At 51.7% G+C, this 17,372-nt stretch overlaps 1 protein-coding gene and 1 long non-coding RNA gene across 3 annotated transcripts; one reads left to right on the top strand and one right to left on the bottom strand.

Annotated features, from left to right (window-relative positions):
* Positions 1-4,022: 4,022 nt before the first annotated feature.
* LOC128137590 (cyclin-dependent kinase 4 inhibitor B-like) lies at positions 4,023-13,102 on the bottom strand. Of its 2 annotated transcripts, none has more exons than XM_052778675.1 (2): positions 12,823-13,102; positions 4,023-4,378 (listed from the first exon to the last, which is right to left on the bottom strand). In XM_052778675.1, the coding sequence occupies exons 1-2, from the start codon at positions 13,084-13,086 to the stop codon at positions 4,070-4,072; spliced, it is 573 nt and encodes a 190-aa protein (XP_052634635.1). In that variant the 5' UTR covers positions 13,087-13,102; the 3' UTR covers positions 4,023-4,069. The 2 variants fall into 2 exon arrangements, with proteins under 2 accessions (XP_052634635.1, XP_052634636.1); XM_052778676.1 differs by lacking the exon at positions 12,823-13,102 and adding an exon at positions 6,664-6,858 and having other exon boundaries at positions 4,035-4,378.
* A 1,314-nt stretch (positions 13,103-14,416) lies between these two features.
* On the top strand, positions 14,417-17,352 carry LOC128137592 (uncharacterized). The gene is made up of 3 exons (XR_008233748.1): positions 14,417-14,663; positions 15,163-15,269; positions 17,032-17,352. It is a non-coding gene; the product is annotated as an uncharacterized LOC128137592 (long non-coding RNA).
* The last annotated feature ends 20 nt before the right edge of the window (positions 17,353-17,372 follow it).

Here is a 17,372-nt window from a genome sequence, read left to right as displayed (position 1 = left end):
CTGGACACCCTGTGCCTCTGCCCCATCCTCCCAGCTCTCAACATGCCTGTTTTCTTACCTTTTTACCCAGTCCATGCTATCAACCACCAGCACCGTGCAGAGGAAAAGATGCTTATCTTGGGACTTTCCCCACCTGAGAGATCAAACTCTTCTGTTCTAGATTACCAGTCTTACCTCCTCAAGTAGCAATGTCTTTGTTCAGAAATCACGTGTAGGAGGCTGCTTCCTGAGGAGAGTTACTACATCAATGGCAGCATGAGCTACCTAGTTCAGTGGTAGGAAGCAGGGTATTTCTAATACCATGACCTCTGCTGACAGTGTGAGCTGAACTCTAAATGTCTTGTTCCCTTGGTCTTTTGTGGAAATCCTCTCCCTGGTTGCACAGTCCCTGGCTGGAGCAGTAGGTGCAAACAGGGCTTCTCACAACCCAGCCTCAGTCTACCAAAAGCAATGCTGGGACTAGTGGCAAATATCTGTGCACCTTTCTGTGAGGCAACCTGAAGCCTATAGTTGCAAGGTTCTTGGTTTTCAACTCTAAGGACCACCTCTCATTTTGCTTCCCCTTCTTGGGCTTTCTCCAGCACTTTCTTAGCGAGTGTTTCTACCAAAACCATGCAGGTACTTAGGAGTACATGGTAACAGAGAGAAATGCGGAGAGATTTGTCCTCTGATCTCTTTTCCACAGAGAAAAAGTGTTCCTTCTTAACTTCTGTTCATACAGAATCTTAAAGTATTCCTACCTCTTCTCCCTGTAAGTTTGGGAAAGAAAGGGGAAAAAAAAAAAAAAGAGGAAATGGTGAATTACTTCAGTGAGTGTCAGGTTAGGATTGACTGAGACCTGATTAAAAAAAATATGTACCTAGAACCACTAGGTATATCAACCCTCACCTCTACTACTGGGGGTGATTGCCCCACCAGAGCTCTTGTAAGATATGAATGTCTTCAGAGGTCCTCTCTCCAGCACCAGGTCCTGTGGCTTACCTGTCCCATCTTCAAATTCCTCACTTTCTTCTGTGAGGGGTCTGAGCATTTACATTTCCCTCCTGAGACTCACAGTGCTTGAGGCTTGTTTTCTATGTAAGTGGGCAGTGAGGTTAATGTATTTCCACACCTATGGCCCAGGCAAGGTCAGGTGATGACTTTCTTTCCTAAAATGCTTCTTGTTTTTCACTTCTGTGGAGCATTTAAAGACTGTGAACACAGTATGTAAAGCCTATGGATCTTTAGACACAACAAACTTAGGTGAATTTAAAGGGGATGATGCCTGTTGTAAAGTCTGGGAGTCATGTTCTCAAAGAGTAAATTTCCAGAATGTGTCATAGAAAACACTTTGTTTTTCTAACTGCCATTACACCCGAAGGGATTTTCATTAAGTATGAAAGCTTGACAGAGGACACCACAGTGGAAGATATCTAGTCAAATTATTTAGATGCTGGTGTGCACACACAACTGAAGTATGCTTTGTAACACATACTGCTGCTGGGTCCTTGTCCAAAGAGTGAACATTTATGACAGAAAGGAAAGCAGCATAAAGCTGCTACCTCAATGTGATGAACCTATCTTTTTAAAGACTTTTTATGGAGACAATAAAGTGATGAATATTTTTTCACAGAGGCTGGGCTGGACACTGGGAGAGAAAACCTTTTTCTATAATTTCCTAAGCAGTGTGAAGTCTTCCTTTCCTCACTCTGGTGAATGCCTTGTCCATTCAGGCACTTACCACGCTTACACCACCTTCGAAATCACCACGCGTCAAATCCATCCCAAAAACTCTTCATCCTCCTCTCTTCCGATGACTTCCCAAGGAAGTTTTGGGCTTCGGCAGCTCCGAGGCCAAAGCCCCTGGGAAAGTCACACTCTTTCGGCGCGGCTTTCCCGGGTGGGGAGAGGCCACGTGGAAGCCCCGATGGCATGCCAGTGTGAATGCCACTCCTCCACCTGCCGCGTTTCCGAAAGGACTCGCCGGGGCTCCCACGGGGTAGGGGGCACCTCCGGTGGGCAGCCTCTGGGCAGGGCGGCGGGCAGCGGGGGCCGGGGCCCAGCGGGGAGCGGAGAAGGCAGGGATGCTCCGGCCGGGGTCCGCCGGCATCTTGGGCGGGTGGGACCGTCACCTGCCCTCAGGCCCAAGCGTGGCAGGGCTGAGCTGGGCTCCCGCCTGCATGCATGCAAGCCGGAGGGGGGGTCGGGGGAGGAAAGAAAAAATACGTTCGTCCCGCCCGCCCTGCCCCCGCCCCGGACCGATTTGCTGAGCCCTCGTCGCGCCGGCCGCCAAACGCCCTCTGGGGCGGGGGTCGCTCTCCAGTTGGCCCCCGGAAAGCTAGGAAATAGCCTTTTTTTTTGAGGGGAGAGTGATTTGGGGTTTTTTCCCCCTTCTATTTTAAAGAAATGAGCGGCAGAAAGCCGTTCCATGGCAAACAAAGGCGAAACGAGCGGGCACTGGAGCGCTTCTTCTGGCCTCGTGGTCTGTGCCCTGAGCAAAGTGCAGGCTCCTAAGCATGGGCAACAAAAATACCAACGTATCTGCCGGAGTGGGAAAAAAAGAGCCTTCATGCATAATATGCGCCCGTGGTGCCTTATTCTACAGAGTGTGCTTGCCACCGGTCTTCTAGCAGGAAAAGAAATAAAAACTATTTCGCTTTCAAAGAGATCGTGAAGTCATGCAAAGGTACGAAGTGCAGCTGAGCTTTCCTGTTGCTCTGTAAGCCGTGGTTTAAATAAGGAAATTAACGAGTTTCATGGATGTTTTTAGCTCGATTGTGTATGTGTGTAAATAATACACACCTGCGTATAAGCCGTGTCCATTCTACCTGCGTGAATGTGTTGCGTGACACAAAAAAATGTAAGCCAAGGACAAAGTCGATATAACACTGCCCAACACTGAGTAGTGCTGCGTACAGGGAAGTTTAATAGCTGAACACAAGGATTGGTTTTTTTTTTTTTTATATATATTTTGCACTTGAATAATAACACGTATTTCATCACACATAAGTGAACATTGGGTAGCCTATGGAAATATCTTAGGAAAAACAGACGCAATGCGTGTGAAGAGATTCAGATTTATCTCGGTCATTTGGTTTTGCTTCCAAATATCTGGTTTAGAGACCCGGAAAGCTGACTTAAAAATACCGAGCTCGTTGCCCAGATCTTCTTTATCAGCAGGGTATCTCCAAGTGTTAACACTACGCAGTAACTAAACGATTACCAATTGGTTTCTGGCATGGCTAGCCGTCCCTCAATACATCTCTACAAAATATTTGTAGTAGTTCCCAAATTGTAATCTCGATCAATGTTAAATATTTTAAGACTTTTCTAAATTGAGCGGGGTCGTGAGGGGAGAAGATTTGAAGATGACTTACATTTGTAAACGGGATGGTGACTGCGTTCACTATTTCGGAGATCTATATAAATGAATCTCAAGGTATCGCCAAAATGCAAAGCCCTCCGGGATTGTGCGATAATGAATAAAATCAGTACCGTCATGAATGAGACAGGTATCCGATGGAGATCGAGGCAGCGGCTCGCAGGTCAGTGAGCAAGCCGCTAAGGGAAACGGAGCGCTCTCACTTCTCCAAACGGCATCAATTTAACAATAAATGGAGGGGGGTAAACGACGAAATTGTTGCGGGTTCTTTTCTCCCTGGAGTGCCGGAGAACGGTTTGCCGGGGAGCCTGCGGCGGGGGGAGGAGCAGGAGCGCTCCCCGCGGCCGCGGTTTGGCTCTTTCCGATTTTTCGGGGAAAATTCAGCAGCACGCATGGCCTCTCAGAAGCGGGACACGGAGCGCCCGGGGTGTGCGGGAGGAGCATTGGGACAGAGGGACAGAGGCTCGCCCTCCCCAGCAGCCGGGGCTCCCGGGAGCACCGCCAGCCGTGAGCGCTCGCCGGGTGCCTCGACGGCAGGGGGGACCTCCCCGGCAACCTGCGGCGGAGATGCGCGCAGGGGCCAACGGGAAAGAGAGGGTCTCGGCGGGGGGAGGCGGGGGAGGGCTGCCGCCGAGGCTTCGGGCGCTGCCCCGGGGTGGGGGGGCGAGCGGCGGACAGCGGGCGGGGCGGGATGGGGCGAGGGATGGGTCAGGGCGCAGCCGCCACCGCGGCCGTCCCGGCTCCCGGTGCGGCGGCGGGGACGGGCGGCGGGTGGCGCAGGTAGCGGCCCACCGGTCCGTGCGGCCCCCCCGCCGCCACGTCGAGGGGGAGGCGGCCGCGGCCGTCGGGCAGGTCGAGGCGCGCCCCGGCGCGGTGCAGCGCCGCCAGCGTCTCCAGGAAGCCAGCGCGGGCCGCGTCGTGGGCCGGGAGGGATCCGGTGCGCGGGTCGGGGCGGTTGGGGTCGGCTCCGCGCTGCAGCAGCAGCTCGGCCACCCGCGGGCTGCCCAGCATCATCACCTGCGGGGAGAGACAGCGTCAGCGGCGGCGGCGGCGCCCGCCCCGCCCGCTCAGCCGCGGAGCAGCGCGGAGCAGCGCGGCTGCGGAGAGCCGGGGCGGGGCGGGTGGGGTGGGTAGTGGGGACGGCGGCGGCTGTGGGCTGGGAGGCTGCGGGGCTGGGGTGTCTTCTCGTCATAGTCTTCCTGCGTCAGCTCTTTGTAGCTGTGACCCGCGTCGGTGCGCACGGCTGTACTCGACCATCCGTCGGGGTGGGTGCCGTCCAACCTGGGGTGTTCTATTATAAAATACTAACTGCGATGCCTGTGACTTCCAGACTAGGTGCTACACGTCTGTACGTTCTGTTCCACTTTTTGTGCCATTTCTAGATACCATGGCATACGCGGTACTTGTGGGGTGTGTATACGCACGCACACATACATATGTACGTACACCCATATATACATAAGTATACATACACACACACAATCTGTATGCCATTTATATATACCACCTATATATGTACCATGCATTGTACCATAAATACAAACACACATATATATGTACACACAGACAGGCGTGCACACACACTGTATATATATCTATGCACACTGTGTATTCTGTGACAGCCCTGAGGAGCCTTGCGTTAAGCCTCCTGCCGCTTAGGGTGCGTTACTGATTTACCCCTGCAGAGCGGGGCTCGCAGCACAGCAAGCGCGGCCGGACAAGGCAGTTAGTTGGGTGTAACGGCCCTGGCAGTGGTTTGGCTCTTTTCAGTGCCCGGTGTGGGTTTCCCCCCCTCCTGAGTTCTGGATCGAGCCCTTTTTCTCTCTCTCTTTCTCAGCTCTGGCTAAACCTATGCTGCTTCTCACAGGAGCAAGGGAAGCTGTTGAGCGCCCACGGGTAACGCACAAAACTTTCCTTCTGAAGCCCCAATGCCACTCTGCAGCTGAACCAAAAGCAGAAACTTCTGGCAAGGTCTGATCATGCACGATTGAACAAAAGCAAAACAAAACAGAAACAAACAAAACCAACAAGCAAACAAACAAAAGAATGTGACACTTGGGGTTTTACTTCCCGCATTGTCCTGGTCGTTTTCAATGGAATTTTAACCCCCATAAATCGAGTCTTAACACTGTAGAAAATACCTTGAGACAATAGGTTTTCTCATTATTTTCTTTCTCGAGAGAATTTGGTTATGGACTACAAATATTTGGTTTTATTTATCATAGAAGTGCAAAAATGCTTATAAATTTCATAACTTATAAATTCCTGCAGAGGTTAAATTTTTCAGGAAGATAAAGAAAGTCCACATGTCAGAGTGGCAGCCATTTTGCAAAGTGTTGGTCAGGGAAACAGAACTTAGTCTCACTCTGACATGGGGGGAGGAAACAGAAAATTTACAACAATTTGGAGACCCCTTTCATCTGGAATTTGAACCTACAACAGAAACAAAACGAATAACTTTCTCAGTGCCTTTCTTAGCAGCTTACTTTAGGAATATATTTCCTTATCCATATGAAGTGCAAGGACCAAAATGGCTGTTCAGTTAGCTGGTGAATCATTAAATATATGCTTCAAATGACAACTCGAGAAAACCTTTTCATGAAATACACAGCTCCAGTTTAAATCACAGTACCTTAATCGTTCATTGAGCATTTAAAAACTTTCAGCTTAAGTACGTCGATTAATATAACACACTTCTAGCTCTCAAAATGCCTGGAAAGCAACTCCACTACACACTGGTACTTATAATAGCCATCAATTAATACTACCACTATTGATGAATAGTGAATATTAAAAATACTACTAATAATAGTGGCGACTACTAATATATACCTAATTTCGAGTTACAGTTTCTACTCAGTGACAATTTCTGCGCCGCCTTCTGTGCTGTTCTTTCACATGAATATACTAGTAAGGGACCCCACTTCGATTTCCTTGGGGAAAAAGACCCATTAGGGCTGTATTTAAAACAAACAAAAAAACAAACAAGAAAAGCTGATCGAAGCGCAGGCAACTCCCTGAACCCATCTGGAAGCGGATTTTGCAGTCCCACTTCTCCTTCTGAGTACCCTCTAGCATAATTCGTTTGCTGCCAGCCGTGCCCCTCTAAACTCCATCTAGCATTCGCAGGAGGGCGAGGGTTCAGAAAAGCGCCCGCTTGTATTCGGGCAGCTGCGGCTGCAGTCCGGCTCTGATAACAATAATAAATATTCACTCAAAACCCGAAATTCCGCCCCCCCCCCGCCAGCGTGGCAGAGGACAGCTCCCCCCACCCCTCACCCCCACCCGCCGGTGCTCCGTACCTGGAGCGGGGTCCTCCCAAAGGAGTTGGTCCCGTTGGGATCCGCGCCCGCGTCCAGGAGCTTCCGCACCTCCTCGCGGTCCCCGCGGGCGGCGGCGCTGCACAGACGGTCGCCGGAACCCTCGCTCCGGGGGGACCCCTGCATCGCCCCCGCCGGCCCAAACCGCAGGGCCGCCCCTGGCTTTCAGTCTCCCCAGAGAACCTCCCCCTCCGCAGCTCCTCCTCTCCGAGGGCAGCGGCCGCCCCCCGGCCCCCCCATCCGGGGAAGGGGGCCCCCAGGCCAAGGGCACGGCCCTGCTTACCCCCCCCCCCCCCCGGCCTGCACACCCCGGGCGGGGCAGGGCGCTGCAGCGTGTGTGACCCCCGCCCCCGGCTCCAAGCGGGGAGGGGAGCGCGGTCCTGGCGGCTACGGTTAAAATCCGCGCACCCTCCCTGGGAGGGCGCGGGGGCGGAGGACGGCGGGGTACCGGCAACCTGCTTCCCCAAGCTGAGAGCTGGGGGCAGCTCGGCAGCCCCGCGGGGCAGCGCGGTTTCACACCCCCCGAGGGCGCGGGGCGGCTCCCGCGGGGTCTGCCTTCCTCCGGGGGCGCCGTCGGTGCGAGAGAAGGAAGGGGATGGGGCCTGGGGCCCTGCGCGCCCCCCCCCCTCCCTATATTGGGGTGGGTCGGCGTGGGTGACGGCAGGGGAGGGGGGCTCAGCCCCACCGGCAAACGGCTTCTGCGGGCTGGCCGGGCCGGGGCAGATGCCCCGGCCCGGGCAGGTGGGACGTGCCCCGCGGCTACCTTGCGTGGGACGGGCCCGGGGGGGGGGACACACGGGACCAGAGCATTCCCTGAGGGGCAGAGAGGGAGTCTTGTGCGAGGGACGGATTTGGCTTCTGCCCCCGGAGCGGGGCCCTGCCCTGCCCCGAGCCCCTGCGAGCGCTGGGTCCGGGGTCCGTCCCTCCGTCCCGCCGCCGGCCGGGAGCAGGCGGCCCGGATGAGGAAGAGAGCCGTGCCCGCAGGAAGTCTGCGATCCACCTAATGGCACCCGGCAGAAGAGGAACGCTTCACCCGGCCCCGCGGGAGCCTCTCGCCGGCAGGAAAGCCGCGGCGAGACCCAGCCGGGGTAAGGTACGGCTCCAGCCCGGCAGCCGCAGGCCGGGCAGGGCCTCGCCTTGCCGCTGTGAAGGTGTCCCCCCCTCGAAAAAAGCACCTGACTCCTCCCCTTGCTTTCCGCCCTTCCACTCACCCCTCCTGGACCAAGCCGCTCCCCGCTCCGGGGCCCGGGGAGGTCCGTGACACACCCCCACCCCCCTCAACCCCCCAGGCGACCCCTCCACCGAGGGGAGCGGGGCGATCGGTCCCACGGGGGGCCGCGCAGCGCCACGACCCGGGGCTCGAAGGTTTTGTTCTGCCACCTAGGAGCTAAGGGCAGACCTGGGTAAGAAAAAGACAAGGCGGAGGAAGGGGGTTAAGGCAATGCGGGGAGCGGGGCATCGCGGAGCCACCGCCGGGGTCGGACAGTGAAGTCAGCAAATACAGAAAACAGGCTAAGGAGGTTTTTTAGAGGCTTTTTTCTTTTTTCTCCCCCCCCCCCCCCCCCAATGTCAGTTCCCTAATGTCCTCTTTTTAATTGCAGAAAGCCGGTGCGATTGCCACAGAAGGAATACCTGCCGTGCAGATGCACCTTTGTTCCCTTCGGCGTTAACCTCCCCCCGCCGCTCGGGCACATGAACAGCCTTGCGTGGCGAAAGGGGAAAACCGGCGATTTTATGTCTACATGTACCGACGGCTGAAAGGCAGAGGCATCCTTGGATGAGGAGGAATAAACACAATTTTTTTCCTGCGCAAGTTGGGGGTTCACTGAAATTTCCTCATTTGGGGCCTTTCTGACCCTTCCTCGCCAAGTTTCTGGGGAAAGTGGCGTTGCAAGAGCAGGGTACGACATTTGAAGGGGGCTTGGGTAGGGTGAGATGCCCGCTCGGCAAGGACCTGCGGTGAGCTCCCATGCACCGTGGTTTCGCTGCAGCGTATGGTGCAGAGCGGACCCCAGGGCTGGCAGGCGATTACATAAAATAAAATAAAATAAAATAAAATAAAATAAAATAAAATAAGTAAGAAATTTAAAAAATCATCAAATAAAGTTTAAAAGTGGTTTTTTAAAAAGTCCGTAACGTCTGAGAAATTAAAAGGAAAGGATCCTCCACCCAACAGGCACAGTGCCCTCCAGTCCTTCATGCACTCTCTGCCATTAATGATAGCGGTGTAGAGGTAAATCCAAGGAGAAAACCTCCTTGGTTACATGTGTCAGGTGTCTTAAAATTCCAAATCAACGCTGAGGTGCGGCAGGGTTGCGTATTATCAGTGGCTAATCTTGCTTTCTGTGAAATAACATTGATAGTGCATTTTATGCATCTCTCTATGTGTGTATAAATATATGCATACGTGTCTTTTTGTGAATATATAAGCATAAAAAAAATGTATACACTCACACGTCAACATATTTGTAAGTGAAGACGTTACTAGATGAGTTGGAGGGCCTGTCTGCATCTCCACCCCTGCTAAAATCTATTAAAAGCTACGAAATAGCACAATGGCGTGAAACAACAAATACGGTCCTGTGCTAACAACTACTGACCCTCCAAATCACTTATCAAAGCTACTGGACCATTAAAATGACACAATTTTAAGTTACAGTATTGAAGTCATATGATTTTTTTCCCCCACAAATGCAAATCCTATTTTGCACAATTCTCGTACCAACAAACGGCATCAAATTAATCAAAACATAACAACACACGGTCATAGCTGAAGTTAGGGAAATAACAGCCGAGCTCATGCTAATGTGTTTTGAAAGCGACCCTTGTGTTACACCTGTATCTTGGAGGAAGGGAGGAGAAACCACCTTCTCTCCCCAACAAACCTTACTGCAAAGATATTTCCCTGAAGGAAAAACAAAAACAAAAAAATCGATCCGCATTAAGCAGTTTCCCTATCCTACATTTCTCCTCTTACTTCTTTTTAAAGTCGCTGTTTAACAATATAGATCTTTCTTTGACACTAAAAACAGATCCATTTTAATACTACAATACAGCAATCCTCCAAATTGTTCTCAGACGTTTTGATAATAGCATACAGGACGGAAAAGGTAATTTTCAGTTACAGAAAGCAGCCATCTTATGCCCTGTTTAAGGCTCAGCAAGTACTACCCTTTTAACGAAAATAATAATAATAATTTAAAAAAGTATTTCAAAACATTTACGTGAGTTATTTTATCATCTAACGAGTACTTCGGTAATAAGTTTAGGGGTTAATTAAATACTACAAAGAGACACACTATAGAGAACATAATACTGGGATCTCCTCGCCTGTAAATAGGCAAAAAAAGGACACGAGGGGAGGTGTGGGGGGTGCAATAGAGAATTTGCATGGAAGTAACCTGATTTACAATTAAGCGGGGGTGGAAAAAACAGTTCTTTGGAGTTATGCTAAAAATTAAGCAAAAATGATGAAAGGAAATAGCTGAACATTATCATTCTACTCTTCAGCTTAAAATGTCACTATATTTGCAAAGATAATTATCCTCATTACACATATTGGGTAAGAACAGAAAAATCTAGTGCCTTAATTGTAGACCTTTAGAAGTTGTGCCACAGACGTGTCTTTTGAACATAAAAATGCCCCCCCCCCAAGCCCAAACCCCTACCAACAACCTGCAATAATAAAGAATAAATACTATGGTTTCTGTTTTCCGAGTCGTGTGATATAAACTTGTGCAGGGCGCATTTGTGAAGGTAATATGCTGCCCTAAGTAGCTGTGAAAATATCCCTAGATATTCTTACATTTTTGTTAGAAACCCTCCATAAAATTTTAGATGCATATTCTTTCGGTACCTCGTTTTGGGCTATGGAGTCATCGGCAAGTAAAACGACCTAATGGCTCTGGATAATCACCTAACAGTTTACAAAAAGTAACTAAGCATTCATCAGGCAAAATATTCCCTTCCTTTAAAAAAAAAAAAAAAAAAAGCAAAGACAAATCACAAATAAACATACATGCACACAAAAGGCAAAACAGACAAAATCTCTTCCATCGTCCTGAGAAATAAGTAGATTTAGATGCTGCAAGAAAAATATCTCATGGTGTGGCCAATGCCCTGGCCGGGCAGGCAGCTGTAGGATTGCCCTATCAGCCAGTTTTTGAGTGTTGGTCCTTGTCTCAGACCCACTCGGGTTTCAGAAGCAGCTTCGTGGACGCTGTTTCAGCAAAAGAGTGTCTCTAACCCTGCTCGAGGAGTGCTAAAATTTTCTTTGTTCCATCTATTTAATTAAGCAATTTAATTTTGAACAAAGCTTGAGAATAGGACCAGTCTCTCTAAATAGGCAGTAAGGGCAAAAAGAGCTGTTTTCTCTTTATTTCTAAACTTATTTTCCCCCCTGAAATAGATGCCCATCTAATCCAAATATGAAGCCACACTCTATCTGCAGACTGCGGCCCAAAATACTGTGGGTTTGGGGTTCACTGTCTCCGAGCTGCCAAAATATTTATGCATTACTTTTGTGACTGTAATGTTGTTACATCCTATTATGGAAGGAGTACGGTTAGGCAAAAGGGAAAAATCTCATCTTTTTTTAGATTAAACACACCCCCTTGTTTTACCCCTCCCCAGCCCCTTCAGAATCAGATTTTCAGCACATTTCAGTGACTATTTTAGACCTAACTGGCATTTGAGAAGAACACGATCTCCCCCATGAAAAGCTTGGGGGGGGGGGGGAGGAGCAGTATTTACAGCAAGCGTGAAAATAGAGAGAAAAAAATTGCCACACTGCCTGATCCATAAGAGGGTTTTGTCCTTGCTACAGCGAATTTACTTCGAGATAATCAGCACCTTCATATTTATGTTTTATATTCGAGATTCGTGCATTTCAGGTCAGCCAGGGTTTATAGTTTCTTTTTCCCCCATTTAGTATAAGATGAAGAAATTAGGCCTACTATTAATTCAAGAAACAAGGGATCTGAAGGTAACAAGGAAAACTGGATGTTGTTTCTGGTTTATATATATATGTGTGTGTGATCTCCCCACACTTGATATTCAATAAAGTGCTGAAAATGATATAACCAGAGACTGGAGCAGGCAAACTGTGAATTGATTTGTCTCCACACCCCGAGTCCTATGAAGGGTTTAATTTATATATTTAATTAATTTATATATAATTTTAATATATAAAATCTCTATTTTTGTAGATGTTTTCAGGCACATATTTCCACTTTCCTTCTCTTCCACCTCTGTCCTTCTCCAGTCTGTGCTCTGGATTAGAGGAGGTTGTGGACTCCTCTAATGACCCCTACGAGGATTTTGCAGAACAATCCTCAAATACTCCTCAAAATTAATATTCTCTTTATTTTTCATTATGTGTCTAATTATGTGTAATGATCGAGGCCTAAGCTGCGCCGTGCAGATCCGCAGCAATCCGATTTTGCATTCTGCCGTCAGGAGAAAGTCTCTAAAAATGCCTGCACCTCGGGTGTCTCTCAAGGTCCTTTACACGTCTGTGTTTTAATTACTCTTTCTGACGCTGCTCAGCCGCTCTGAGCCTTATTGCGTATATTTATATAACAGCAAGGGAAGGCAAAGTAGGCCACTGTATTTCACTGTCATTTACAACAGTGCAAAGTAACACGCTCGGAAAACAGTGGCCATTTTCTTTCTTCAGAGCAATAGTTATGTTCCTTGTTCTGCAAATGTTGGTAAGGGGTGGTGGGATTGTTTTTTCTAAATCAGCCATAGACAAAACGAAAAGAAAAACTTCTCAAGGGGGGAAAAAAAGGCAGGAGCAAGGTACAGTAACTTTTCAAGAACCTGTCGCTTCCTACTGCGTTAAAAAAAAAAACCAAACAAAAACCAAAAAAAAAAAAAGAATAACCCGCACGCCTGTACAAACCTCACGTGTTCCCGGTGCAATCTGAGCATGTGGCGCGGAGAGGGCTCCGCGGGCGCTGCGCGACCGGGCAGCCGCGGCGAGCGGCCACCCCGCTCCCCCCCGGAAGGAGGGCCAGCGCCTCCCGCTCCCGCCGCCCCGTCGGGCCGTCCGCCACCACCAGGGCCGGCCTTCCCAGAACCTCCCCCCGCCTCCCCCCCACCCCCAGCCCCAGCAGCACCGCTCCCCGGGGGCCCTACCTGGGCCGGGGGCTCCCGCGGCGCCGCCTCCGCAAGACCAGCAGCAGGGCGAGCCGCGGCGGCCGGCGCCGCCCCAGAGCCCAGACGACACCGCGGAGGATGCGCCAGGCCAGCGCCCGGGCCCGGCGCAGGCTGCGGGCGCGCCGAAAGCGGACGGTGCACCTTATCCGGGGGGTCATGGGTGCGGCGGAGCCCCCGGCGTGCCGCGCTAGAAATACCTCCCCGGCGGGGCCCCACCGGTGAATCGGCCCTCTCACCCTCCATTCATTGGAGAGGACTTTCTGGCGTGGTTTTTTTTTTTTTTTCCTCTCCCTTTCTTTTTCTTTTTTTTTTCTTTTCCGTTTGACTAATTTCGACTCCCCATTTCGCCTTACCTCCCTCCCCCCCCCGCCCTTAAACGCCTCCCACGATGATGGCTCCCGCCTCGAAAGCGGGCGAAGGAGGACCGGCGGCGGGGGATGGGGACGGGGGAGGCCGCCGGCTCCTCTTCCCTCCCACCGGCTCACTCCGAGGAGCACCACCACCGAACGCGCGTGGAGGCCGGCCAATCGCAGGGCGCTCCCCTGCTTTCAAATAAAGCCTTGACGACATGTCCTTGCCCCCCCCCCGTCCGTCCGTCCCCTCCAAACACGCCGCCTCCCGCTCCGCTGGTGCGGGGGGGGTGGTGGTGGTGGTGGTGGTTGTGGTGATTTTGTTCTTTTTCTTGTTGTTCGGTCGGTTTTAGACCTCGCTCCCTTCGGGAGTCCCTCAGCGGGGCGGGGGCTGCGGCGGCTTGGCGCACCGCCACTCCAGCCCGTTCCCCCGGGGCCCGCGTTGGTCCCCCGGGCAGGCGGCTAGCGGATCCCTGCCGCTTTAAAAGCGCAGGCCAGTATTGGCCCGGGCGAGCAGCTATTTCCTTGTCACATGGTCATTTGAACGCGACGCGGGGCCGTTGCGTAGCGGAGCGAAAAAAAAAAAAAAGAAGGGAAAAAAAAAAAAAAGCGGATCTCGTCTCCCCCCGCCGGTAACCGAAACGGATAATTAACTGTTTCCTCTCCCCCGACTTTCTTCCCGGTCGTGCACCGCGGTGCCGGACAGCTTTGTTTTCGGTTTGAAGGGTGAGAATTTGGGGCCGGGAGGGGGGGTGTGGGGGGACTAGCGGAGGAGCGCTCAAAAGCCCCGAGCAACCTGCCGGCGCTCCCCTCCCGAGCCGGCTCCAGGCGCTGCCGCGCGGACCGCCGGAGGGGTGCTGAGCCCCCCGACAGCCGGTGCTGAGCGGGGCCTGCCGTCCGGCAGAGGATCTCTGGGCGGCGGGGGGGGGGGGGACACGACACTGTTGCTGCTGGTGGTGGTGGCGGCGGTGGTAGGGGTGTCCCACTCCCCCCCCCTCCCCCGTCCTGACCCCCGTCCCCGGGACCCCCTCTGCGTGCGCATCCCCCCTCCCAGGGTGCGGGGTACCTCGGTGCGAAGCGCGGGGAAGGGTGATGAGCAGGGAAGGTGTCGGTCCTGCAGGCGCATCTTCGCCTTCCCCGGCTGCGGCGGGGCCCTGCTCGGCACGGCGCGGCTGGACGCGGAGCTGGGGGTGCAGGGACTGCAGGGAGCCGGCGGGGAAGACTCCGGAGTGGGGAGGCATCGCGGCAGCCCCTGGGAGGGCTGGTGGACATACGCGTATGCAACACCCCCCCCCCCCCCCCAACAACAAACACCTCCTTCTCTCGGCTGGACAAACAGTAATAACACCGATGTCAACAGAAGTTTCCTTCTTCGGCCCGGCCACGGAGTAACCCTCACAACAATGCTAATAAAAAAGAGCCTGTAATGGTTTCTCCTGGACCGAGTCCGCTTTCAAGCCTGGGAAATGGGTGAGTGAAAACAGCCATTTCGAAATGAAAGCAGCTCTCCGAGAGATGCTGCCTTTTTTTTTTTTCCTTTTTTTTTTTTTTTTCTCCCCTTCCCTTCTCTTCCCTTCCCTCCCGTGACGACTCCTCCCCGACAGGCAAGGCAAAACTGAGAGAAATGAATGCCTGCCTGGCTGCATGATGCAGGTGCTGGAGCAGTGCTGGGAGGATGAACCGACAGTTTTGGCAATAGAAACCAAATACACACCAACGCTGAATGCATGGCCGAGCCGGGCCGGAGGAGCATCTCGTCGTGCACAGGGCGCAAACCATGCCGCCAGAGGGTTGTGTGTGCATGTGTATGTGTGTGTGGTGTTTGTGCACATGTACTTACTTACAGCTGCTATATCAAAAATAAAAAGTGTGAGGTGTCTGAGATGTTAAACGTAATTATTTTAGGGCTTTCTCGAAATATATGTTGCTACTGCTGTCTGTTGTTAACCATTACTATTCTTCTTTTCAGGGAGGACTCCAAGCCCTGGAGCTGATGCTGCTGCCAGAAGAAAAGGTGCCTGTGGAAGCTCCCGCAGCTGAGTGGGATTGTGTTGGGGACCCCAATCCTCCGATGGGGTGAGTAGCCCCCATCGTGGGCCTAGCCCGGGCAGGGGCTCCAGACCTATGGTGTGTGGCAGATTTATAGCAATTAGGCATTTAGCCCTGTTGGGTTTTGAGGGCATATTCTGCTCGTTTGGTGTGGTCAGCCTAGGAAAGTCTGTTCTTTCCCTGCCACGTTAATTTTATTTTTATTTTTATATTATTATTATAATTTTATTTTATTTTTTATGTTTTATTTTTATTGTTGTTGTTGTTTCATAAGCTGTAATGGAAGTACTCAAAATTTTAAAATCTAATTCTGCTTCTTAGAGAAAATGACCTTTTAAAATAGGAATACTGCTCTAACTGAGATTGGAAGTGCAGTTTATTAGACCCTTACTTTTCTGTAAAGAGGGTGGTCAGGCTCTAGACATGACCTGTCTCCATGTCTGGTCCCAGCTCCATCCCAGTTCCCTCAGGCATGGGATGCAGGTGCTTGACTGCTGCATCTGCAGTGTCGTCCTTGGTTCACTTATGGCTATGCCATGTACTAAGAGAGAATACAGTACAATTTCATAAGGTGGTATCATTGCATATTGTAATTTTATATCTTTTTATTTAAAGATATGTATAAAATACATATTCTAGGCACCCTTACAATAACCAAGCATGAATATAGACTAAATATAATGCGAATTTTTTGTACATATTTATTTGCATGTAATATAGTTGTAATTAAACACAAGAGGATTGCTTATACAAATAATTGATAAGCAAATACATAGGCTTGATACATAATATAATGTTATACATATATATGCATGTTACATATATAGGTATTACCTCGATGTATGACATACATAAATGGCATAACTACATATTTAGAGCGTGCCAGCCGATACGAAGTAATTATAAAGCACGCATCGTATGAAATTATGTTATAATAAATAACATGTTCTAATACGTTATATAAAAGTACTTATATAATATTTTTTAATGTGTATGTGTGAAATATCTGGGGGTTGGACACTCTGTAGGGACGCAGAATGAAGAGAAATCTTCTCCCCCTTTAATTCTCCGCAGGCGGCTCTGCCAAACGCCTTTTGCACGGGGTTTGCACTGGGGAACGGGACCAGAGCTCTCCCGCTGCCCCGCCTCGCTTCTCCTTCTCCGTCCGAGCACGGCCCCGCGGGGGGCTCCCGGGGAGGGAGGCAGGTTCTCCCACTCGTGCGGCGGGAGCCCCGTCCTCGCCGCCTGCCTCACCGCCCTGCCCGCCGCTGCCCGACCCCTTCTTTCCGCTGCCCAGCCCCGAGGGTCGGGGACCGGCCGCGGCGGGGAGGGGGTTTCCCCGGCCGTCCGCTTCCCCGCGGTGAAGGCCGGGCTGCCGCCGTGGCTTTCCCGCGGGATGCTCACGCCCGGCTTGCTTACCCGCGCCGGGGCGGTCAGGGAACGTGGAGCAGCTCTCCGATCGTGAACCTGCCGCTCGCCCCGCCTCGTCCTGCATCAGCACAGCCGTTACAACCGCTTGTTGTTGCAACGGCTCGTTTGTTTCTTTACCAAACGTGCCACCTTCGAGCAGCTTGGGAAGCCCTGGGGCCGAGCTCGGACGCACGATTTTTGGTTTTTAGTTCCACGCCGACTTCGATTTGCAACCGTCGTCATGATGTCTTCAAAAGACTGTTAAACGTACAGTAACTCAGGGAAGGTCACCTGCAAGTTGGTAAAACATCTATTACTTCAAGCGAGGGCGGTATCGGGCTTGCAGAGACACAAATCGCTCTTTATCTGCTCCCTCCAGGTCCCATGTTTACAACCGTCATGAAAAGAGCCACGGATGTGCCACGGGCCCATGCACAGACTTGCACAGCATCTTACGTGGTTTTAAGAAGGCATTTGCCAAAGCCGCAATCGCACCAGGAAGCCTCAGTTCCCCGCTGTCCTGGCCGGTTTTGCCAGGGAGAGGCAGAGACTGGCTTCGGCGCCCCTTGAGTCCCACTTAATCGGAGTCTGAAATCAAACGGGGAGCAGTCGGCTCGGGCCCGGGAGAGCCCGGAGCCTTTCCCGCTCCCTTCAGACGGAGGGCTGGGAAGTGTGAGTGGGGAGCCCCGGGGAGGAGGGTGAACAGAAAGCCCAGACGCC

This window comes from Harpia harpyja, chromosome Z (assembly GCF_026419915.1).
Source record: "Harpia harpyja isolate bHarHar1 chromosome Z, bHarHar1 primary haplotype, whole genome shotgun sequence".
Classification (NCBI taxonomy): domain Eukaryota; kingdom Metazoa; phylum Chordata; class Aves; order Accipitriformes; family Accipitridae; genus Harpia; species Harpia harpyja.
Note: the sequence above shows the minus strand (reverse complement) of the source record. Positions and strands in the feature narration are given on the sequence as shown.